The 24,983-nt window shown below is 40.9% G+C and overlaps 5 protein-coding genes across 8 annotated transcripts in view; 1 reads left to right on the top strand and 4 right to left on the bottom strand.

The window, feature by feature from the left end:
• The window catches only part of LOC146470586 (uncharacterized), a 19,417-nt gene extending 10,293 nt beyond the window's left edge, over positions 1-9,124 (top strand). For 2 of the 3 annotated variants that reach the window (XM_085121746.1, XM_085121745.1), the window contains exons 5-8: positions 456-519; positions 776-1,053; positions 1,771-1,945; positions 3,874-5,333. In XM_085121746.1, the coding sequence (XP_084977872.1) occupies positions 456-519; positions 776-1,053; positions 1,771-1,945; positions 3,874-4,055 (699 nt within the window). In that variant the 3' untranslated portion in view covers positions 4,056-5,333. Of the gene's footprint in view, positions 1-455; positions 520-775; positions 1,054-1,770; positions 1,946-3,873; positions 5,334-9,033 lie in introns of those variants that run through there. The other variant, XR_014866994.1, reaches the window with a different exon arrangement.
• On the bottom strand, positions 5,121-7,309 carry LOC146470587 (kelch-like protein 11). The gene has a single exon (XM_085121740.1). It carries the CDS (start codon positions 7,192-7,194, stop codon positions 5,464-5,466), a length of 1,731 nt encoding a protein of 576 aa, XP_084977866.1. The 5' UTR covers positions 7,195-7,309; the 3' UTR covers positions 5,121-5,463.
• LOC146470583 (kelch-like protein 21) lies at positions 5,121-24,983 on the bottom strand. 2 transcript variants are annotated; one of them, XM_085121742.1, is made up of 2 exons: positions 22,230-24,983; positions 5,121-5,289 (listed from the first exon to the last, which is right to left on the bottom strand). In XM_085121742.1, exon 1 carries the CDS (start codon positions 24,869-24,871, stop codon positions 23,144-23,146), a length of 1,728 nt encoding a protein of 575 aa, XP_084977868.1. In that variant the 5' UTR covers positions 24,872-24,983; the 3' UTR covers positions 5,121-5,289; positions 22,230-23,143. The 2 variants fall into 2 exon arrangements, with proteins under 2 accessions (XP_084977868.1, XP_084977869.1); XM_085121743.1 differs by lacking the exon at positions 5,121-5,289 and adding an exon at positions 8,866-9,891 and having other exon boundaries at positions 22,280-24,983.
• On the bottom strand, positions 10,379-12,880 carry LOC146470585 (kelch-like protein 21). Its single transcript, XM_085121741.1, has 2 exons — positions 12,677-12,880; positions 10,379-12,484 (listed from the first exon to the last, which is right to left on the bottom strand). The coding sequence occupies exon 2, from the start codon at positions 12,399-12,401 to the stop codon at positions 10,674-10,676; it is 1,728 nt and encodes a 575-aa protein (XP_084977867.1). The 5' UTR covers positions 12,402-12,484; positions 12,677-12,880; the 3' UTR covers positions 10,379-10,673.
• On the bottom strand, positions 13,939-17,306 carry LOC146470584 (kelch-like protein 40). Its single transcript, XM_085121744.1, has one exon. It carries the CDS (start codon positions 16,557-16,559, stop codon positions 14,838-14,840), a length of 1,722 nt encoding a protein of 573 aa, XP_084977870.1. The 5' UTR covers positions 16,560-17,306; the 3' UTR covers positions 13,939-14,837.

Genomic DNA, 24,983 nt, shown 5'->3' with positions numbered 1-24,983 from the left:
CAAATTTTGTGCCTAATATCTAGCCAATGGACATTTTGGCCTACCTTCAGAGGTAACGAATTATATTATTTTGTTGAATATCTCAGTTGTACTGGTTACGAATGGTTTTCAAACAGATTTCACATTGAAAATGATTTATGAACAGGGAAAAAATTCTATGAAATGAGCCGTTAACTCTTCTCTTCAGAAAATAATTTCCTGTTTTTGGCAAATGCTCTATTATAGTCCTTCTTGTCCAAACATACAGAAATTACCATATTTCAATGCTTCGTTGCTGAAGAACAAGCATGGTGACCCCCTCTTTTTGTTTCATTTTTGCAGTTTACATATAGTGAACCACACATGGGCAAAGTTTGGAAAAAATCTGAGTGTAGGTTCTATTTTAGGGGAATGACTTTAAAGGGTTAAGAGGCCATCTAGCCCAACCGACCTCTTAAATTCCTCTCTTTGTTCAGATTGGAGTACTGAACAACACATCAGCGGAATTAGAAGCGAAACAAGGAGGAGCTATAGTCGCTGGTGAGTAGAGTAAAACCGACCGCAAGCGACCTCGGACCGCCTGAGAATTAACCGCGGTCAAACTTAAAAAACAAGACATCTCTGTTAAAATTAAGGTTTTTACTCTGAGAACTCAAAGCTGATAAGTTTTTGGGTGATCACATCCTTAATTCTCATGACCTCAGTGATTGAATAAGCATTGATATTGCAAGGAGAAATTTGATGCCGATCACTGTTAGGGCTTAAAGGGTTAATAGCTGCCAATATTTTCCTTTAGATGCTCCATCAGTACAGCAACTGTTTACAGATCTCAAAGCGGGTAAGCTAGATGGTGTTTTTATGGACAAGTACCAAGCTGCCTACTACCTTCACAAGGAACCCGTAAACACGACCCTCAAAGTGTTTCAAAGTTTCTCGGCGGATGTAACGTACCACATAGCTTTACTTGAATCCGACTTCTCCAAAAAACTGATGGATGAAGATGCTTGTTTTAAGAAGGAAATGAAAAGACTTGATGTGGACGATCTACTCATGAAGTATCTTAATCCTGTCTCGGTAAGCGAGAAATAAATGCATTTGCCCTTAATAAAAAAGAACCTTCAATCCCGTAGTAAAAAGACACCAGCTTAAATTAAGTGTACAAAAGAACTGGACATAAGTACCCAGTAATCTTGTCCTTTTAGACTGAAATCGAGATAATTATTAGAAATGAAGTTAATTCTTGTCTCCGGAATATTCACATTCGTTTGTACGAATTAAAAATTACAAACAACAAACTACAAATTTAAGTTTTTGAGTTGTGTAGAAGCGAATTGTCCCAAATGAATATTTAGTAATTAAACTGGTTCAGGCGGTTGATGAGTACCGGAGGATGAGGACAATGCCCGAAGCTGAAAGATTGTCTGAGAAATGAACATTAGCTTCGAGGGCAACTGCGAAATTTTGAGGACAATCTCTCAGCCGAGGGCAGTTGTTATCAAATATACCAGAAATCCGGAAAGGATTTTATTACCCTTCGATTAATTTCTGAAACGCGCGCGCTTTCTGTAGAAAAGACACAACAACCAGTGATGTCCAAGGCGTGATTGCGATCAAATAAAATGTTCGCTGCCTCGTTTACTGGACTTTTTTTAACTGTGATTGGATTACGACACCAATGAGAAACCCATCTTACTTTGTGACCTTAGTTAACACAAACACTTGAAGCTTTGATTGTTCCATAGCTCATTCACAAGCTTCAGTACATTGCTTAATATTTCTACACTTTTGCAGGTTTACAACGAGGACAGTGACTCGATGAGTCTCGTTTCTGGTGAAAAGAAAGCCACTCGAGATTTTCTGTTGATCATCTTAGGCATATTCCTGGGCCTAATATTGATCGGGATCGTGGCGGAACTTATTCTCAAAACACTGCGGAAGGGAACGAAAAAGGTTCAAAGCCGAGAAGGTATTTTTAGTTAACTGATTAAGTAAGTAAGTAAGTAAGTAAGGAAGGAAGGAAGGAAGGAAGGAAGGAAGGAAGGAAGGAAGGAAGGAAGGAAGGAAGGAAGGAAGGAAGGAAGGAAGGAAGGAAGGAAGGAAGGAAGTAAGTAAGTAAGTAAGTAAGAAAAGTAAGTAAGAACTTTATTTCATGTAGTGTCGAAGTCGCTAGCATACCATGTGCACTAACAAACGAAGACTGCTAAAACACATCTCTTCCTGTCAGAACAACGACCATAAACTATTATTATGAGCGAAAACGATCCCGCTAATCTACGCCTCTACGAAGCATTTTACATCAGAAAATACAAGCCCACACTCAATTCCCGAGAGGAATGTACTGAATTCGCGGAACTGCTATATTAATATTTTACTTTAGAGACTACAATCCATCATTACAACCTTGTATAACACTCACGGTTTATTTCTATAGCTTTCACACAAACGTCACATTTGTTACACATTTCACCCTTCACCCTACACTCTCTTTGCATATATATATATATAGCGCGCGCGGGATATTTTCTCATCTCTGATGATGCCGTTGATCGGCGAAAACTTAGATTTTAGTTTTTCCTTTTAAACAGCAGTTTAAGGCCTCAATTGAACAGTTTTATATATTTTTAACCATGCTGCTGAAGGACAACATGAACAGATTATGCTAACTATACTGAATAAGGTTTTCTCTAGTCTGCAAAAGATCCTTTTGTTCTCTTTCTATCTGTGAGTATTGCAACTTAATAAATACAATCGTATTTATTAATAAGAAAATGGAAAAATGGAACATTTATTCATTCCTTTATCGCAGTCGACAATGGCAGACCGCAAATCTAATTTTGTGTTTGCGTTGGGCTGCCTGAAGTCTAATTTTGTGTTTTTGTTGGGCTGCCTGTGTAAATGCATGCTGAACAATTCGAGGTTGGCGGCTACTTTGTCTCTCTGTTGCGCACATTTACCTCGTTTTGATGCAAGAATCTGGCCAAATTTTCACGTGAAGATTTCACCCACGCAAGTCCCCTTTCTTCAACATACAAACTGGCATGTCCACCGCACTTGTTAATCTGTGATTACTATTACTAGTTTGGTATAATTTAAGACTTTCAGGAAGTCCACGTTTGGCCACTCGTTTCTCTTGACTTGGCTTGAGAATTTGACTTGTAATGAGTGTAAGACAAATGCAGCTTTTGTGGAGGTTGTTATCGATCTGAAAAAAGTTACTCACAAATGCTAGTGAGAGGATAAACTTCAGTATCTTTCCGCTGACTCACCATTGTATTTGCATTGGGTTTAAGATTAGCCTTGCGCGACTGCGCCAGTTTGCCTGCAAACGAAGTGTTTATATTCATCGGTACTTTTTACTGAGCACATAAAGAAAGTGTTTTTAAACACTTTCTTTAAAACAATTTTTTCTAGTCGTGCTATGGAGTCGTAACTTGTCAACAAGGCCAGTACTGATCGCCAAGGTTGCTTTGAGCTAGTGTACGTCTTGTTTTCGTAGACTAAACTGTTTTACAAATAATGGCCGATATCCTATTTTTTAATGGACCAATCAGATTATTAGCGTTTTCTCAGCTTACATAGCAAATCTATTTAGTATATCAGCTAAAGAATATATATGTTTTATTTTGCCAAGAGTCCACGCTTATTATATTTAAACTCTGGGGCTTTCTGGACAAACTTGAAATTTTCTAAGGAGTTCACCACAAAAATGTAACACGTTTTTCTTTCTTATAAAAAACGGGAGTTTTGTCCGTGTACAATTAAAAGTATTCAAATTATTCCAGTCAAAGGTTGCCATAGTTTTACAACACCAAAGTCCCATTATTGTTTCGTCTTTTGCCATCGTCGACTCCGTATTTTCTCATCATAGCCAGACGCAATTTCCCTCTTTTTCAGGAGAAATCGAATTGAAGGAAGTTAGAGTCCAGCCAATCTTTGGCAAAGGAAACCTCAAAGATGTCGAAGACAAACTGGGACAGTTGGTTTGCGAAGTCAATAAGTTGCAAGCGCAACTGACGGCTATTTCTTCCAAATCCAACGGAACATTTAACTCTGGACTGGACGCAACCGACATGTAGGCCTGGAAACTAGGCGCCATCTTGGCTTTGAAGGACGCCGGAAAGGGACCATGGGTGGGATACGGCGGTCCTTACGTTTGCAAAGAAGCGAAGAGTAAAGTATTTTGCACCTCCGTGAGAAATCGACAGAGTATTTCGTTTGTTTTTATCAAGTTGTGTTGGATAAGAAGCCAATGTCACCGGTAGAACGTAATAACCACACTAAACATTTCTCTGGGACTCATCCCTCAAGTTTGGTTTAATTTAGAACTGTAAATAATTATTTTTTATTGCAACACACAGGAAGAAAAATTTCTAATCACATCAAAACTTTAACCACACCATCTTTTTACGACAATCAACATATTCTCACAATTCTCGTATATAATTCCAAGGTGGCAACTCAGATAATTTTAACAAATACTGCATGTTTTTTAATTGCCAACCACTGCGGCATGATTGGCACATATTAAATTTTACCCATTATCAGAACTTTGACAAGATATCCCCTCATGTATTAGCGTTAACGTTCTTTTTTTGTAAACTGTTTTTCCCCACAACTGACCCTTTAACCACTGAGCTGCAGGAAGACTCATAGTGAGTATTATAGTAATTACAATCGATATGCCATTAACCGAATCGTGCACGTTCACGCCGTATACATGTCAAAAACTGTCGACCTGATACGACCCAAAAAAACCGTCTTTGGACCCCTACAAAATGGGCTAATTTTGTCCATTTAAACTATGGTTCGTTCTCAAAGCGTGAGACCACGAAATACCCATCTACAGGCGTGTTTTTCGTTGTCTCACGCTTTGAGAACGAACCATAGTTCAGATGGACAAAATTAGCCCATCAGTAGGGGTCGAAAGATGGCTTTTTCGGGTCGTATCAGTACAGGACAGTACATGTATTGTTTGGACAACCCTCCCGTACCAAGCGCCGCGCTTGGCGGTTGTAACTTAGATCTACCCCTCAATATCTAAATTGCAAGGTTTAAAGACCAGATGTGGAAGGAAAGTACCCGTTGTTACTAAGACCCGTAATCTGTTTTGAGTGGGCGTTAACAAACGTCTAGAACAAAGATGCAGATAGGAAACGGAACATTTTATTATAGGAGTGGCCTAACCACGTTATTTAATTTTCGGTAGGTTAATCAAGGATTTTACTAGAGATTTTCACATTGTTAATTAACATCCTAGTGCTTTGACCGTTTTGTATTCCAGTTAGTCTAAAATGTTCGTAAACTTAACGTCTGCTCTATGTAAAATAAAGTTTACGTTTGGCGGTGTTGCCTGACTTTGCCTTCGTGTATTCCTATTTGTCAGGTGACCCGTTTTCACGTGCTCAATTAGTGACGGGTCCAGGGTAGGGATCCTCCCCGCCCCTTAGTTTAGAAAACTCCACATGAGGAAAATATGTCATTTGATTAAATTTCAACAATCTTGTCAAGCACTCCTTTTGAAAGTTTCACGGCGCAGCCTCTGAATGACCACTGATTTGCACTGGAGAGGCTGTCCACTGGTATAGAAGTCTTTTGTATCCACTTCTTTAAACTGGGATCATAACTTTCAATTGTGAACTCGTTCGACTGTGTCGCTGTTGAAAAAGCCGGTTCCTTTGGTGATATGCGTGAACCACCAGGTACATAAATTGTTCCGTTAAGACATACCATACTGCCCAAACAACGAGGTGCGTTCAAGCTTCCAATGAATTGCCACTCGTTTGTTGACGCAGTGTACAGCTCACATGTTTCTAACACTTTAGTCCACACGATCCCTCCGGCAACAAAAATCTTCCGTTGAGTGGCCACACCAAAGGCACAGCCTCTTTCCGCAATTTCCTCCCATTTTGTTTGAACAGTGTCGAATCGTTCACTAATCGCAACATATTCTGATGGCTGTAGCAGTCTCCCACCAAAAACGTACAGGTAGTCACCAGCTCCAACAACGCATGAACCAACCCTACAACCCTGACGGGTAAAAACAGTCTGCCACGAGGTTAACTCCACATTGTATCTTTTAATAATGGATTGATTACTCACCATATTGATTTCAATAGTATAGATCCGCCCTCTGACGAGTGCCACCTGCCTGTGGGTTGCATCGTCAGGGATCGTAATGTCCAAAGTAGTCCAACTATTAAAAGCAGGGTCATATCTTTCAACTTTTGATTTTTCAGGAAAGATATACAGCTGATCGCGGAATTTTGTTATCGGCATCCACAGGCCTCGGATCTCTGTAAACCCGTCCGCCAAGCGATTCCATTTGTCCTTTTCAGGAAGGTAACAGAAAGTGTATTTACCTCCACGAGCAAGAATGACGTGTGTTTCAAGTCTTCTTCTTGGTGACTGCATAAAAGTATCCTCACTTGCACAATTGACCAACGCTATAGCGTCCAACACCGATCTCAAACAAGACAAATTCCCTCGCACCAGTTGGTTCGTTACGACATCAACCTGCAAATAGTCACGCGATATGAAAACCAGTCGAACGTGACGAAATAGCTCTTCGAAACCTGCTTCTCGTTCGCATTTGTTTTGCTCAATCCATTTTAGAATGATTTTGAAAACATCTTCTTCCACTGCAATGCAAATTGTGTCGCTTGAAATCCAAGTCTCAATTTCCTTGGCTTCCAAGTTTAAAAAATCGTCTAACTCTGCGACGGAAGCGAAGTTATCGTGTATAAACTTCCTGCTGTTGGTTACAAGTTCTTCACACTGGTATTTCTCTGCAAAGTAAAAGGTCGAAATACAATTTGCGATGGTCATTTGCTGTTCTAGAAATCGTGCGGAGATGGTCTTCAAACACACAATGAGTAAATAGTCCGCTGCGATAACCAAATCGTTGGCATTTTCTTCGTTTATGACCACACTTCCTGTGTAGATGAATTCCAAGACATCTTCCATGATCGATTCCGAAATCTCCTCAAGCCGAATGATTCCTTCGTATCTTTCTTTCATGTCACTCTGAAGAAGCTTAGCGAAGAAAGGACTTGCTGCCGAAAGCACATTCCTGTGAGCTCTGAACTCTTTTCCCTCTTCAGCTACCAAGGTTAGGTCGCACAAGTAACTTTGCGCCCGTTGTAGGTTGAGTCGCTTCATCAACTCTACACAGAATGACGCTTGTTCAGTGTCGCAGATTGGTTCTAAATCTTCCATACTCAATAGTTACGACCTTATTTCGGTCAAATACGCTGCAAAGAATTTAAGCAGTTCTCGGAAATTCAATTCCGTGGAGTCGAAAAATGAAAGCGGAAATTATGATAAGCGTCTGGGTCAGAAGGACCTTATTAATATGTATGATAGAAATAATTTGCATTTTTAATAACCTCGACACCAGTGTTCTCACCAACGTTAGCCAGGCATGCGCATTGTTGTAGCATTTTTATTGTGATATCTATTGTTAATATTAGTTTTCTTGGATTGTAAAGCGCCTTTGATCATTCTTATGTTAAAGGGCGCTATATAAGTAAATAAATTATTATTATTATTATCAAGAGGAAAGTTTACTTTATAAGGCAATAAGTAACTGTAAGTGTAACTGTAAGTAACTGCCTACTGGACCCAATTGATCGGAAGTTTATAATGACTACAAGACGCGTTGGTTGTAACAAACGCCCACGAGTCTTTTGGAATGGTGCTGAGCTATGGAGGACAGTCCAGTTCTGACCCTCTCTTTGTCACGGCGTTGCGTCTCAGCGAGAGGGTCTGAGAACCCTGAGAACTGGATTATGCGAAACATGGACCTCGAGTGTATCAAGCTAACAGGTGAAATCTATCGACACTGTACAATACGATACAATCATCATTTTATCGTCACATAAGCAGTTCTGTTGTGTTGATTCATTCTGAGTCTAGAGTGTTTGGAACACCTGCCAAATCACCTTCAATTATGACAATGAGTGACCTTTGTATCAGAGTTTTATCACGCCCTCTCGACTCTCATGATTATTTTGCCACACTAAGCTGTTACAAATCTATAGAAACGTTGTTCTTATAAGTTCAGTAGTCTGAATAGATGTACGAAGGAGAAGATAAAATGGCTACAAGCAGGTGCGTGGCACAAGCAGTCCCACAACACCCTGCGCGCCATATTCGATCAAAGAGAGACGCCTGGGAATGAGGCAGAAAAATCCGTTATGCAACATTTTTCCGACTCAATGAACAAACAACGAAAATGATGGACCCTAGCCGTACAATTATAGATCGCAATAGAGCTGCGGGATACACTGGTCCAACGAAATTCAAGATTCTAAAGAGCTCAGCGTGCTATCTAACATTCCTATGGCCATTTGACAGTCGAATACGAATTCTACTACAAAGAAATAAGATAGATCTATAGCTTTTATTGGACAACTCATCCCTTTTGGCAATATCTCTGTTTTCTTCTTCGAGAAATAAAAGTGAATCACCCTTTGCACAAACTGGCGAGTACTAAACCCGACCAACACTTTTCTACCCAGCCGTCGTCTCGGTGCTCACCCAAATAGAAACAGATGGGGAGGGGAGGGGACGCCTATCTGAGGGGAGGCGCTTATTTGAGGATTTGCGGTACTGAACTATACACTGGGACTCCAATGATACCTTTACATTTGACTCTGGACGGGACACAACCGACATGTAGGCCTGGAAACTAGGCGCCATTTTGGCTTTGAAGAACTCCGGAAAAGGACCATGGGTGGGATACGGTGGTCCTTGCGTTTGCAAAGAAGCGAAGAGTAAAGTGTTTTTCACCTTTATGAGAAATCGACAGTCTATTTCGTTTCTATTTATCAAAGTAGTGTTGGATAAGAAGCCAATGTCAATGGTAGAACGTAATAACCACAAACATTTCTCTAGGATTCATCCCTCAAGTTTGGTTTGATTTAGAACTGTAAATGTATATATACTTTTTATTGCAACATACAGGAAGAAAAATTGCTAATCACATCAAAACTTTACCATACTATCTTTTCACGATCATCAACACATTCTCCGATTCTCGTATATAATTCTAAGGTGGCAACTTACATAATTTTAACAAATACTGCATGTTTTTCAATTGCTAACCACTGGCATGGTTGGAAAATTTTTAATAATTTTCCCCATTATAGGAACTTTGACGCGAGACTTTCACATGCATTAGCGTTAACGTTCTTTTTTGTAAACTTGTTTTTTCCCACTACTGATGGTCTAACCACTGAGCTGCAGGAAGATTCATAGTTAGTACTATAGTAATTATAATCGATATGCCAAGCGTGTTAATGCCACATACATGTCCACTCCAATACTGTCGACCTGATACGAACCGGAACGGCCATCTTTCGACCCGTACAGATAGGGTAAATTTGTCCATTTGAACCATGGCTCGTTCTCAAAACCTGAGACCACGAAATACACGCTTTTACGCTTTGCGAACGAGAAATACTTCCAATGGACAAAATTATATAATCCACCTGTAAGGATGAAAAGATGGGTTTTTCGAGTCGTATCAGGTCGACAGTATTGGACAACCTTCTCATGCCAAGCGCCGTAAAGACCATGATGTGGAAGAAAATAACTATAACACTTACTATAACTAAAAATGAACCGTTGTTATTAACACCTGTAATCGGTTTTGAGCGGGCGAGAACAAATATCTATATTTAAAGATGCAGATAGGTAACGAAACATTTTACGGTCACTTACAGGAGTGGCCTAACCACGTTGTTACTTAATTTTCAGCAGGTTAAACCAAGATTATACAAGAGATTTTCACCTTGTTTAACATTCTAGTGCTTTGACAGCTTGGTATTCCAGTTAGCCTAAAATCTTTTGTAGAGTTAACGTCTGCTACATGTAAAATAAACTTTGCGTTTTGCGGTGTCTCCTGACTGCCTTCGAGGGGTCCGGGCCTCTCCGCATCCCCCCCCCCCCCCCCCCGCCCCCATCCTTACTTTTTTATATCAAAACCGAGGCCCATAGAGCCGGGACGTCGATAAATTTCGTTTCACGAACATTGACAAGCAAGTCAAACGTGTGACAACGGGGCCCTTACCTCAGTACCTGAAGGTATGGATCTACCACTCTCAAGTAATTGGAATTTAACAGTGAGTGAAATATGACAGGGCGTAGCACCCGTCCAGTCCTAGCTCGAAATCGCAAACTAGACAAACATAACCCTGCGAACAGGGGTACCTTGCTCTTCCTCATCCGATTTTTCCAAGATCGAGGATCGAAGGGAACTCTGCTGGCAGTGTAATAAAATGTGATACCTTTACATAGCTACAGCTAATTGATATGACCAGTGTTATATATACGAACTCGAAAATGTAAAATTTAACAACAACTATTAACCATATGGTTTTTCAGGGTATACCAATCATCTTTCAATTTTTTGTTTTCTTTACAGTGAAGAAACTTGGAAATCTCTTCACTTCAAACTATCCAATCACTTCGAATAGCTGTCTGAGATTTAAAAATGCGAACGAAAAAAATGTTTTCCGATTAAATTTCATTAATTTTTGGCTAGCACTACTTACGAAAGTTCACTACTAAGAGCCTTTTTCTGGATCTTGTCATTCGCTATGGGAACATCGCAGCGAACTGTGAACTATTTTGCAATGTTCTACAGGCTGATGAGTTTCTAAAAATACAGGTAAAGAAAACATCGCATTTCATTAAATTTCAACAATTTTGTCAAGCACTCCTTTTGAAAGTTTCATTGCGCAGCCTTTGTAGTAGGGCACATTTGCATCGAGGATCGTGTCCACTGGTACAGAGGTCTTCTGGGTCCACCTGTCCGTTGTGGGATCATAGCTTTCAACTGTAAACTCCACTGATTGTGCTGAAAGTGGCAGTGTAGATGATGATCTGCATGAACCACCCAGTACATAGAGCGTTCCATTAGGACATACCAGGCTACCCAAACAACGAGGTGCATTCAAGCTTGCAATGAACTGCCACTCGTTTGTGGAAATATTGTACACCTCACATGATTGCAACATTTCAGTCTCCCCTTCCCCTCCAGCAACAAAAATCTTTCCTTGAGTGGAGACACCAATGGCCGAGCCTCTTGCTTGCTGCATATCTGCAATTTTCTCCCATTTGCTGTCAACAGTGTTGAATCTCTCAGCTATTGCAAGAAATTCTTCAGCCTCGACAAATACCCCACCCAAAACATACAGACAGTCACCAGCACTAACAACGCATGAGCTAACCCTGCAGCCCTCACGAGACAAAATAGTCTGCCAGGTTGATAACTCCGAGTCAAATCTTTTGACAGTGGTTTTGATGTCGATTGTGTTTACCTCAAGAGCATAGATCTGTCCTCTAACGACTGCCACCCGGTCTGACTTGTAAGAAAGAGCCATATCAATAACAGTCCAACTGTTAAACAAAGGATCAAACTTTTCAGCTTTAGAATTCCCAGAAAAGGAGTAAAACTGATCACGGAATTTTATCACCTTGGTGTACCGGCCATGGCCTATTGCCAACCCGTCTGCCAGACGTTTCCATTTGTCCTTTTCGGGAAGATAACAGAAAGTGCATTTACCTCCACGAGCAAGAATGACGTGTGTTTCAAGTCTTCTTCTTGGTGACTGCATATAAGTATCCTCACTTGCACAACTTATCAACGTTATAGCATCCAACCCCCTTCCCAAACAGGAACCACTTTCTCGAACCATTTCGTTTGTCACGACATTGAGCAAATAGTCACGCGAGATTAAAACAAGTCGAACGTGACGAAACAGCTCTTCGAACCTTGCTTTTCGCTCGCCCTTGTTTTGCTCAACCCACTTTTGTATGACTTTGAAAACATCCTCTTCTGCACCAATACAAATATCATCACTAGCAATCCACCGCTCAACCTCTTCCGCTTCCAAGTTCAAGAATTCGTCCATTTCTGTAACAGAGGCGAAATTGTCGAGTACAAACTTCCTGCTGTTGGTTACAAGTTCTTCACACTGGTATTTCTCCGCAAAGTAAAAGGTTGAAATACAATTTGCAATGGTCAATTGCTGTTCTAGAAATCGTGCGGAGATGGTTTTCAAACACACAATGAATAAATAGTCCGCTGCGATGACCAAATCGTTAGCATTTTCTTCATTTATGACCACACTTCCTGTGTAGATGAATTCCAAGATATCTTCCATGATCGATTCCGAAATCTCCTCGAGCCGAATGATTCCTTCGTTGCTTTCTTTCATGTCACTCTGAAGAAGCTTGGCGAAGAAAGGACTTGCTGCCGAAAGTACATTCCTGTGAGCTCTGAACTCTTTTCCCTCTTTAGCGACCAAGGTTATGTCGCACAAGTAACTTTGCGCCCGTTGTAGGTTGAGTCTCTTCATCAATTCTACACAGAATGACGCTTGTTCAGTGTCGCAGATTGGTTCTAAATCTTCCATACTCTATAGTTTCGGTAAAATACGCCACAAAGAATGGCGACTGCTTCAAGCAGTTCTCGGTCTATTATTGAAAATTAATTCAGCTGTGGAGTCGAAAACGAAAGTGGAAATGTTGGTAAGGGCGTTATTAATATGTATGAAAGAAATAATTTGCATTTTTTTTCAAGAGATGATCCTCTCTTGATTTTTAATAATATCTTCCCGTTGAAAACATAAGGAAACTTGAAAATTGCGTTGACTTTATGAGGGAATAAGTAACTGTAAACAACTGTTACCTTCACACAGCCAGTTCTGTTGTCTTGTTCTTGAGTGTTGGACAACTACTCAATCGCCGTCATATATTTTCATTAGTTACTCACTCCAAGTTCGAAACTACCCACATGAGAAAAGACAAAAGTATTTCTCACGATTCCGCACAATGGGATACTCAATATTCCTTTCAAAACAGTTTATAACAATGAGCGACATTTGTATCAGAGCTTTTCACGCCATCACGTCATGATTATTTTGCAACACTAAATTTATGCAAATCTGTGAAAACGTTCTTTTAAGTCCAATAGAGAAGGTGTACGAAGAACAACAAGCAGGTGCGTGGCGTTTATAGGAACGACGCCAGCAGTCCCACAACACCCTGTGCGCCACACAGGGGGACGCCTGGGAACGAGGCAGAAAGCATTCTTGCTGAAAACCCCATTATGCAACATTCTTCCGACTCAATGAACAAACAACGGAAATGATGGACCTAGTCCTGCAACAATAGATCGAAATAGAGCTTCGGGATACAATGGTCCATCGAAATTTGGGATTCTAAAGAGCTCAGCGTTATATCTGACATTCCTATCGCCATTTAACAAATCGACGGCAGTTTTCTATGGTCTATACTCTTATAGACCATAAAATGACGTCAAAAAATGTTCAAAACTCAAGTGGAACCACGAGCCGCAGGCGAGTGGTTTCACTGCCAAGTTTTGGACATTCTATGGCGTCATTTTATGGTCTATAAGAGTATAGACCATAGAAAACTGCCGTCGATTTGTTTTTTACAATAACATGGAAAAAGTGCGAGCGGAATTGGCTTTTTTTTCGTTGAGAAAGCGCGCGCGTTACATCTGAGGTCATTTTTATTGTCTGTACTCTTATAGACAATAGCTACGAGCCAATCAGCGTGCGGGAATTTGGACAGTTATTGTAAAATTGATAGTCGAATCCGAATTTTACTACAAAGAAGTTAGATAGATCTATAGCTTTTATTGGACAACTCACCCATTTTGGCAATATCTTTGTTTTCTTCTTCGACAAATAAAAGTGAATCACCCTTTGCACAAACTGGCGAGTACTAGATGGGGAGGGGAGGGGACGCTTATCTGAGGGGAAGTGCTTATTTGAGGATTCGCAGTACTGAAATATACGCTAGGACTCCAATGATGCCTTACATTTAGCACCGAAATGTTAACGGCACTCAATTTCATGATCATTTTGCCACTGAATTCAAACAGATCTGTCAAAACATTCTTCTTATTAAGAACATTATTACATTAAATTTTTTTTTAAGTATGGGAAATAATACCTTAAAAGGTATTATGGGAGAGAATCTTGTGGCTAGTCAAAGGCAAATAATTGAATCAAGTTTACGTTTGGAGGTGTTGCCTGACTTTGCTTTCGTGTATTTCTATTTGTCAGGTTCTTAGAGAATGCGTCCAGTGACCCGTTTTCACGTGCTCAATCAGTGACGGAACTAGGGGCGGGATTCCCCCCCCCCCCCCCCGCCCCCCTTATTTTTTATACTAAAACCGAGGCCCCCAATATTTCGTTTCACGAACATGGAAAAGCACTTCAGTACATGAGGGTATGGATGCACAACTCTCAATTAGAATTTCACAATGAAATATGGCGGGGCTAGGCACCCGTCCAGTCCTAGCACGAACTTCATTTGCACAAATCTGTCAACTCAAACGTAGTTCAAAAGCTTTCTGTGCAGCGCATACCAGAGATACATAACCCTGAGAGCAGGGTTCTTGCTCTTTCTCTTTCGATTTTTCCAAGATCGAGGGTCAAAGGGAACTCTGCCTCCATTCAGTAATACCGTGATACCTGTACATAGCTTAGTGAAATGACCAGTAATATTTGTACGAACTCGATAACAAAAAAACAATAAGCGTTCTTTTTCCAGTCAAGAAACCTGGAAATTTCTTCACTTAACACAACCCAAATGGTATTGCTGTCTGAGATTGAAAAATCCGAACCGAGAAAAATGTTTTGACTAAATTTCATTAATATTGACAAGCACTGCTTATGAGAGTTCACTACTAACAGCCTTTTTATAGTCATTCACCATGATGGCTGATCATCGCAGTCAACTGTAAATTCCTTTGCAGATGTTCTATGGGCTCCTTACTTTAGAAAATTCCATATGAAGAAAATGTCATTTGATTAAATTTAAACATATTGGCCAAGCACTCCTTTTGAAAGTTTCACGGCACAGCCTCTGAATGACCACTGATTTGCACGGTAGAGTCTGTTCACTGGTATAGAAGTCTTTTCTATCCACCTGTTCAAACTGGGATCATAACTTTCAATTGTGAACTCGTTCGAATGCGTCGCTGTTGATACCTTTGGTGATATGAATGAACCACCCAGTACATAAATTGTTCCGTTAAGACATACCATACTGCCCAAACAACGAGGTGTGTTCAAGCTTGCAATGAATTGCCACTCGTTTGTTGACGCAGTGTACAGCTCACATGTTTTTAACACTTTAGTCCCCTCGATACCTCCGGCAACAAAAATCTTTCCTTGAATGGCCACACCAAAGGCGTAGCCTCTTTCTTGTTGCATTTCAGTAATCTCCTCCCATTTTGTTTCAACAGTGTCGAATCGTTCAGCAATCGCAACATGTTCTGATGACTCTAGTAAGCTCCCACCAAAAACGTACAGGCAGTCACCAGCCCCGACAACGCATGAACCAACCCTACAACCCTGACGGGTGTAAACAGTCTGCCACGAGGACAACTCCACATCGTATCTTTTAATAATAGATTGATCACTCATCGTAGTGATTTCAATAGCATAGATTTGTCCTCTAACAAGTGCCACTTGGTTTTCATTGTCAGGGATCGTAATGCCCAAAGTAGCCCAACTATTAAAAGTAGGGTCATATCTTTCAACTCGTGAACTTTGAGGAAAGATATACAACTGATCGCGGAATTTTGTTATCTGCATCCACACACCTCGGATCTCTGTCAACCCGTCTGCCAAACGTTTCCATTTGTCCTTTTCAGGAAAGTAACAGAAAGTGTATTTACCTCCACGAGCAAGAATGACGTGTGTTTCAAGTCTTCTTCTGGGTGACTGCATAAAAGTATCCTCACTTGCACAATTGACCAAGGCTATAGCATCCGACACCGATCTCAAACAAGAAAAATTCCCTCGCACCAATTCGTTCGTCACGACATCAACCTGCAAATAGTCACGCGACATGAGAACCACTCGAACGTGACGAAACAGCTCTTCGAAACTTCCTTCTCGTTCGCGTTTGTTTCGCTCAATCCATTTTAGAATGGTTTTGAAAACATCTTCCTCCGCTGCAATGCAAATTGTGTCGCTTGAAATCCACGTCTCAATTTCGTTGGCTTCCAAGTTTAAAAATTCGTCTAACTCTACAACGGAGGCGAAGTTATCGTGTATAAACTTCCTGCTGTTGGTTACAAGTTCTTCACATTGGTATTTCTCCGCAAAGTAAAAGGTCGAAATGCAATTTGCGATGGTCATTTGCTGTTCTAGAAATCGTGCGGAGATGGTTTTCAAACACACAATGAGTAAATAGTCCGCTGCGATAACCAAATCGTTGGCATTTTCTTCATTTATGACAACTCTTCCTGTGTAGATGAATTCCAAGACATCTTCCATGATCGATTCCGAAATCTCCTCGAGCCGAATGATTCCTTCGTCTCTTTCTTTCATGTCACTCTGAAGAAGCTTGGCGAAGAAAGGACTTGCTGCCGAAAGCACATTCCTGTGAGCTCTGAACTCTTTTCCCTCTTCAGCTACCAAGGTTATGTCGCACAAGTAACTTTGCACCCGTTGCGCGTTGAGTCGCTTCATCAACTCTACACAGAATGACGCTTGTTCAGTGTCGCAGATTGGTTCTGAATCTTCCATACTCAATAGTTTCGGTAAACTACGCTACAAAGAATGTGCGACCGCTTTAAGCAGTTCTCGGTCTATTCTCGGAAATCAATTCAGCCGTGGAGTCGAAAACGAAAGCGGAAATTTTGGTAAGGGCCTTATTAAGAGCTACTGACTGGAAATATAAAAAAACCGACGACAGAGAGGAAATTTCAGATTTCATTTTATTTGGTGAACTATTTTCAAAACTCACAATTAAAAGTTCCACCACTCTTTCGTTTCTCTCAAAAATTAGAAAAGTTGCGCCCGATTGAGCCCCCCGGAAAAACGGGAAAATCGTGCATCTTAGGCAGCCTCGCACACAGCAACGATAACTACTCCCGTTTTTCTATCTCGGCTACAAGTAAGTCTTTCTATTATCTCTCGTTTAGTGTAAAAATGAAGTCGCAAGTCATATTTTTAATGTGCTAATTCACTAGTTGAAGACAGTGACCTTCGAGGGTTAGATTTCGAATTGAAATTAAGGCCGATTTCAGAGGCCTATATCTGTCCTAGCATGTTTTTTGGAGCAAAACTATATAGGTGAAGTCTAACCTTAATCCTTCCTTTTCACGCCCTCGAAGTGCCTTTTTTGGCCCGCTAAAGAGAAGCATGCGCGCGCTATGTCAGTTATAAAAAGCTTTTTACAGAGAGACAACACCATAAGAAATGTATAAGAGCTAAGATTAAACCGATATGATAAACCACTTTCACCGCTACTAATACATACTGCAACATTTTATTATGGGGCGATAACTAACGGCCGAATTTGGAACTGCTGTCAGTACATACTGCAACATTTTAGGCCAATAACTAACGGCCGAATTTGGAACCACTGTTATTACATACTGTCACATTTTAGACCAATAACTAACGGCCAAATTTCGAACCGCTAAAAATATAAACTGCAACATTTTAAGCCAGTAACTAATGGCCGAATTTGGATCCGCTTACATTACATACTGTGACATTTAAAGCCAATAACTATCGGCCGAATTTGAATTACTTACATTACATACTGCAACATTTTAGACCAATAACTAACGGCCAAATTTGTAACCGCTTACATTACATACTGCAACACTTTAGGCCAATAACTAACGGCCAAATTTGGAACCGCTGACATTATATACTGTGACATTTAAGGCCAATAACTAACGGCCGAATTTGAATTGATGACATTACATACTGCAACATTTTAGGCCAATAACTAACGGCCAAATTTGGATTACTTATATTACATACTGCAACATTTAAGGCCAACAACTTACGGCCGAATTTGAATTGCTTATATTACATACTGCAACATTTTAGGCCAATAACTAACGGCCAAATCTGGAACCGCTTACGTTACATACTGTGACATTTTAGGCCAGTAACTAACGGCCGCATTTCGATCCGCTTACATTACATACTGCCACATTTTAGGCCAATAACTAACGGCTAAATTTGGATCCGCTTAAATTACATACTTCAACACTTTAGGCCAATAACTAACGGCCAAATTTGGAACCGCTTACATTACATACTGCAACACTTTAGGCCAATAACTAACGGCCAAATTTGGAACCGCTTACATACTGTGACATTTAAGGCCAATAACTAACGGCCGAATTTGAATTGCTTATATTACATACTGCAACATTTTAGGCCAATAACTAACGGCCAAATCTGGAACCGCTTACGTTACATACTGTGACATTTTAGGCCAGTGACTAACGGCCGCATTTCGATCCACTTACATTACATACTGCAACATTTTAGGCCAATAACTAACGGCCGAATTTGGATCCGCTTACATTACATACTGCAACATTTTAGGCCAATAACTAACGGCCGAATTTCGAACCGCTTAAATTGCATACTGTGATATTTTACGCCAGTAAAAATTTACTGGCTTATTTGCCGTCTGTAGATTAACATTTATTACATACTGCGACATTTTAGGCCAATGACTACTGGTTTATTTGCCGTCGGTAGATTAATAATTATTATATACTGCGACATTTTAGGCCGATAACTACTGGCTTAATTTTGGGTCGGTATATTAACTATATACTAAAACACCGACGAAAGTTAGTCGCTTAAAATGTTAAGAGCTCAGTGTGCTATCTGACATTCCTCTGTCCATTTGATCAGTAGAATCCTAATTCCACTACAAAGAAATTAGATAGATCTATAGCTTTTATTGGGCAGCTTACCCCTTTTGGCAATATCTTTGTTTTCTTCTTCGACAAACAAAAGTCGATCACCCATTGCACAAACTGGCGAGTACTAAACCCGACCAACACTTTTCTACTCAGCTGTGGTCTCAGTACTCACCCAAATGCATCATTGCCGAACTAATCTGAAAAAATTCACAATTCTTTACCAAGGTCTAAAGATCTGGAATTCCCTTCCTGTTACAATCACCTCTCTGTCAAGTTTTCCCAACTTTAAGAAAAAACTGCTAGAGTTTTTAGTAAAATAATTACTGAATTGGCAAAGCCGCACACTTGTAGCACTATCTATGTAACCATAGTGTTACGTACGAGGTTGCCTCAACTATAAGCCTGGTGGTTTCTACAGGTCACCTCGCCATACATTAAACTATGGATTTTTTTTTGTTAATATATAGGGAAAAAAGGCAAATAAATGTCAACTGGTCAATGTCAAAAAAAGAAACAGAGTGGGAGGGGAGGGCACGCTTATCTGAGAAGAGGCGTTTATTTGAGGATTTGCGACAAACAAAAGTCGATCAAAACATTGCACAAACTGGCGAGTACTAAATTAGACTGTTCACAGTCCCCCTATTTTTCCGTGGGATTCTCGAGACCGGTATGCTTCGATGGAGCTGCCGCCATCTTGGTTTGTAAAAGCAAGCGCGATCTGGGGAGAGTGCCTAAACTACCGAGGGGAGGGGAGCGGAGTTGGGAGGCGGCGGGAAAAATAGGGATTTTTTCGCTTCCCATCCCCCACTATACTAACACCCACTCCCGCTCCCCTCGGTAGTTTAGACACTCTCCCCAGATTGCGCTCGCTTTTACAAACCAAGATGGCGGAGGTTTCATCGAAGCGTACCGGTCTCGAGAATCCCACGGAAAAATAGGGGGACTGTGAACAGTCTAGTACTAAATTTTTCTACTCAGCCGTCGTAACAGAGGGGGAGGGGAGACGCTAAGCTGAGGGGAGGCGCTTATTTGAGGATTTGCGGTACTAAAATATACACTGGGACTCCAATGACCCCTTACATTTAGTATCGAAACGTTAACGACACTCAATTTCATGATCATTTTGCCACTAAATTCCCCTTTATTAAGACCAGTAAATTAATGAGTTTCTTTTCCAATACATTGTATTTTTGCCATTGACTTTTTTTCTTTTGAAGTATACGAAATTTCCTGTTTTAAGGTACAGTATTATATTATTATGCGAGAGCATCTTGTGGCTAGTCACAGGCAAAGAATGAAGTCAAGAAATGAGTCAGATTTTTTACGGCTTTTAAGACGACATCTACAAGTTCAACGCCATTGCCGCCACCCATTTGCTTGAAGACGCAACCGCATGGTTATAGTGGGGGCGGGATGCAAATACACCCGTCGATGTCGCCTCATCCCAGCTCACAGAAATCATTGTCAGTTAAATTAAGTCAATTTTTAACCCAAAAATAAGCAATCGGTTAAATAAATTACATATCCTGTCCTTCTAGCCTTCACACCGTTACGTTATAAACTACTGGCCCCCCACAGGGGTACAAAAAAAAAAATGATGTAATGCGCCGATCAAATCGAAACTTCAACATCCCCCCCCGGGCAAACCCCAAGCATTTGACTATTTTCTGTGCCCGGGAGTGGGGAATTTGACGGGTAAGGCCTTCCCGGGGGTGGGGAATTTGCCCTTGCCTGGGTGGGGTGAGGAAAATTGAACCGGAAGTGTCAGGTTTCAAATCGCTTTTTTGGGGGAGCGCCGAAGTCGCTAACAGCTATAAACACGTGTTTGGACGAGATGGAAGAGTTTAAAGGAAGAGATACAGCATTACAAAAAAAGCTTACAAAAAAGTGAGAAGATAATGAAAATGAGTCAAGCTGTGGCTTTGTCCCGCAGTGAATAGTACAATAGTGAAAGAAATAAACACTGTCGAATGAAAAACCGCTTTGGCTTAGGTTGCAGAATATCCTGCCACTCGAACAACATTCTACGAAGCCGGCTAACACATTTTTAATATGTTACTATGTATTTCTCGTTAAACAACCTTTGCCGTGTTTCGGAGTAAGAGCAGCTTTATGCACTTACTGATTGACATTGTCCGACTATTATAGATTAAATTTCCAATCACTTTTTTTACAGTTTCAATGTTAAAGTTGTGGTTTTGTAGTAACTCATGAAAGGAGCCGACAACGATTGTTCTTTAGTAGGGGCACTTGACAGACAAATCCGACGATAAGGTAGGGCATTTGAACACCATTTCGGCCCGAAGGGGCGGGAATTTGAACGATCCAATCTTCAAAAGTTCAAATGCCCGGGGTTTGCCCGGGGGGGGGGGGGGGGGATGTTGAAGTTTCGAGTTGATCGGCGCATAAAACAAAACAACAACTCGTTGCACTAAGGCCTCTGAGGTTAATAATATGACAGGTTGGCGGGAAAGGGGGCAAAAAAATTATGCCTAGTTTTTTTAATACTACTCCTTCCAACCCTTACCCCCAGGTACTAAAACTAGGTACTACTCCCTCTTTTTTCCTTTCGCCAGCTTTTCATGAGTCACTAACGAGGTTGTGCTCAGCTGGCAAGTGCCACAAGCACCATGAATTGTAAGCTACAGTAATCAAGTTCTGTTGTAGACCAGCGTACCAACGCAAAGCGGGCGGGACGTTGGTCACTTGCGCACTACTTTGGTGGATGTTGTTATGAGTGGGATGCTGGGGTCAGTTGAGTCTACATTTCAATATACCAAGAAAAAGGCACGCCGTCTGTGCGAAGCCGCTTATGTGTCTAGCCAGTGCCAGATCATAAAACAGTCCCAATGATCTAGCTCACAGACGCCTTCTTGAAAAACTCAAGAGTTGCAGCTGAGGCAAGATAGGTGGGCAAATTGTTCCATTGTTTGACATTTCTAAGGATCAGTTTAGCTAAGTTGGACATACGTTTTTTTCTCCAAGGGTTGGGAAAAGGATTTAGGGTGTTAATGTCTTGAATATCTAGTTACTGGAATTGGTTGGTTGGAGTTGGTTTGACAGATCATCAAAAAAATAAGCTGCAACTAGGCCATTACGCTTTGCGAACGAGAAATAGTCCCAATGGACAAAATTATATAATCCATCTGTACGGATGGAAAGATGGCTTTTTCGGATCGTATCAGGTCGACAGTATCTCATGCCAAACACCATGCGTGGCATTTGTAACTTAGATCTTCCTTTAAATATTCAAATTCGAAGATATTAAAGACCATGATGTGGAAGAAAATATAACTAAAAATAAACTAAAAAATAACTGTTGTTATTAACGCCTGTAATCGGTTTTGAGCGGGCGAGAACAAATGTCTATATTCAAAGATGCAGATAGGTAACGAAACATTTTATGTTCTCTTATAGGAGTGACCTAACCACGTTGTTACTTAATTTTCAGCAAGTTAATCCAATATTTTTCTCGAGATTTTCACCAGTTAGCCTAAAATCTTGTAAAGCTAACGTCTGCCACATGTAAAATAAACTTCACGTTTGGCGGTGTTTCCTGACTGCCTTCGTGTATTTATATTTGTCAGGTTCTAAGAGAATGCGTCCAGCGATCCTTTACACGTGCTCAGTCAGTCGTGGATCTGGGGGAGGGGTCCGGGCTTCTCCCCATCCTCCCCCCCCCCCCCCCTAACCCACATCCTTACTTTTTATATCAAAACCGAGGCCCATAGAGCCGAGGAGTCGATATATTTCGTTTCACGAACATGGACAAGCAAGTCGAACGTGTGACAACGAGGCCCTTACCTCAGTACCTGAAGGTAGGGATCCACAACTCTCAAGTAATTAGAATTTAACACTGAGTGAAATATGGCAGGGCGTAGCACCCGTCCAGTCCTAGCTCGAAGCTTTCTGGGCATCGCAAACTAGACAAACATAACCCTGCGAGCAGGGGTACCTTGCTCTTCCTCATCCGATTTTTCCAAGATCGAGGATCGAAGGGAACTCTGCTGGCAGTGTAATAAAATTTGATACCTGCACATAGCTATAGCTAATTGATATGACCAGTGTTATATATACGAACTCGAAAATAAAAGAAAATTAACAACAAATATTATTATATATGGTTTTCAAGGTATATCAATCACCTTTCAAATTTTTGTTTTCTTTCCAGTCAAGAAACTTGGAAATTACTTCACTTAAAACAACCCAATCGCGTGGTTGAGCTGTCTGAGATCTAAAAATGAGAACCGAAAAAAATGTTTTCTGATTAAATTTCATTGATTTTTGGCTAGTTCTGCTAATGGAAGTTCACTACTAACAGCCATTTAAGTCATTCGCTATCGGAACATCGCAGCCAACTGTGAACTATTTTGCAATGTTTTGGCCGATGAGTTTCTAAAAATAAAGTTAAGAAAATATCGCATTTAATTAAATTTCAACAATTTTGTCAAGCACTCCTTTTGAAAGTTTCATTGCACAGCCTTTGTAGAAAGGCACATTTGCATCGAGGATCTCTTCCACTGGTATGGAGGTCTTCCGGGTCCACCTGTTCGTTGTAAGATCATAGCTTTCAACTGTAAACTCCGCTGATTGTGCTGGAAGTGGCAGTGTCAGTGATGATCTGCATGAACCACCCAGTACATAGAGCGTTCCATTGAAACACACCAGGCTACCTAAATAACGAGGTGCATTCAGACTTGCAATGAACTGCCACTCGTTTGTGGTAACATTGTACACCTCACATGAATCCAACAATTGACCCCCCACTTTCCCTCCAGCAACGAAAATCTTTCCTTGAGTGGAGACACCAAAGGCAGAGCCTCTTTTTTGCTGCATATCTGCAATTTTCTCCCATTTGCCCTCAACAGTGTTGAATCGCTCAGCTTTTGCATCATATCCTGCAACCTCTTGTAATTTCCCACCCAAAACATACAGACAGTCACCAGCACTAACAACGCATGAGCTAACCCTACAGCCCTCACGAGATAAAATTGTCTGCCAGGTTGATGATTCCACGTCAAATCTTTTAACAGTGGATTCGTTATCGATCACATTTTTCTCAAGAGCATAGATCTGCCCTCTAACAACCGCCACCCGGTCAAAATTGTAAGAAAGGGCCATATCAATAACAGTCCAATTGTTAAAAAAAGGATCAAACTTCTCAGCTTTAGAATTCCCAGAAAAGGAGTACAATTGATCACGGAATTTTATCACCTTGGTGTACCGGCCTTGGATCACTGACAAGCCGTCTGCCAGACGTTTCCATTTGTCCTTTTCGGGAAGATAACAGAAAGTGTATTTACCTCCACGAGCAACAATGACGTGTGTTTCAAGTCTTCTTCTTGGTGACTGTGTGTAAGTATCCTCACTTCCACAACTTATCAACTCTGTAGCGTCCAACACCCTTCTCAAACAGGAACCACTTTCTCGAACCAGTTCGTTCGTCACGACATTGAGCAAATAGTCACGCGAAATTAAAACCAGTCGAACGTGACGAAACAGCTCTTCGAACCTTGCTTTTCGTTCGTCCTTGTTTTGTTCAACCCAGTTTTGTATGACTTTGAAAACATCCTCTTCCGCACCAATACAAATTTCATCACTAGCAATCCACCGCTCAACCTCTTCTGCTTCCAAGTTCAAGAACTCGTCCATTTCTGTTACCGAGGCGAAATGGTCGAGTACAAACTTCCTACTGTTGGTTACAAGTTCTTCACACTGGTATTTCTCCGCAAAGTAAAAGGTTGAAATGCAATTTGCGATGGTCATTTGCTGTTCGAGAAATCGCGCGGAGATAGTTTTCAAACACACAATGAGTAAATAGTCCGCTGCGATAACCAAGTCGTTGGCATTTTCTTCATTTATGACCACTCTTCCTGTGTAGATGAACTCCAAGAGATCTTCCACGATCGATTCCGAAATCTCCTCGAGCCGAATGATTCCTTCGTCTCTTTCTTTCATGTCACTCTGAAGAAGCTTGGCGAAAAAAGGACTTGCTGCCGAAAGCACATTCCTGTGAGCTCTGAACTCTTTTCCCTCTTTAGCTACCACGGTTATGTCGCACAAGTAATTTTGCGCCCGTTGTGCATTGAGTCTCTTCATCAACTCTACACAGAATGACGCTTGTTCAGTGTCGCAGATTGGTTCTAAATCTTCCATACTCAATAGTTACGACCTTATTTCGGTCAACGCTACAAAGAATGTGCAACCGCTTTAAGCAATTCTCGGAAATTCAATTCCGTGGGGTCGAAAAATGAAAGCGGAAATTATG

This window comes from Pavona decussata, unplaced genomic scaffold (assembly GCF_977016875.1).
Source record: "Pavona decussata unplaced genomic scaffold, jaPavDecu1.1 SCAFFOLD_113, whole genome shotgun sequence".
NCBI classification, from domain to species: domain Eukaryota; kingdom Metazoa; phylum Cnidaria; class Anthozoa; order Scleractinia; family Agariciidae; genus Pavona; species Pavona decussata.
This window is presented reverse-complemented; position numbering and strand designations above follow the sequence as displayed.

Coding starts and splice junctions, on each gene's coding strand:
- LOC146470585 (XM_085121741.1), bottom strand. CDS start 12,401: ATGGAAGATTTAGAACCAATCTGCGACACTGAACAAGCGTCATTCTGT.
- LOC146470584 (XM_085121744.1), bottom strand. CDS start 16,559: ATGGAAGATTCAGAACCAATCTGCGACACTGAACAAGCGTCATTCTGT.
- LOC146470583 (XM_085121742.1), bottom strand. CDS start 24,871: ATGGAAGATTTAGAACCAATCTGCGACACTGAACAAGCGTCATTCTGT.
- LOC146470587 (XM_085121740.1), bottom strand. CDS start 7,194: ATGGAAGATTTAGAACCAATCTGCGACACTGAACAAGCGTCATTCTGT.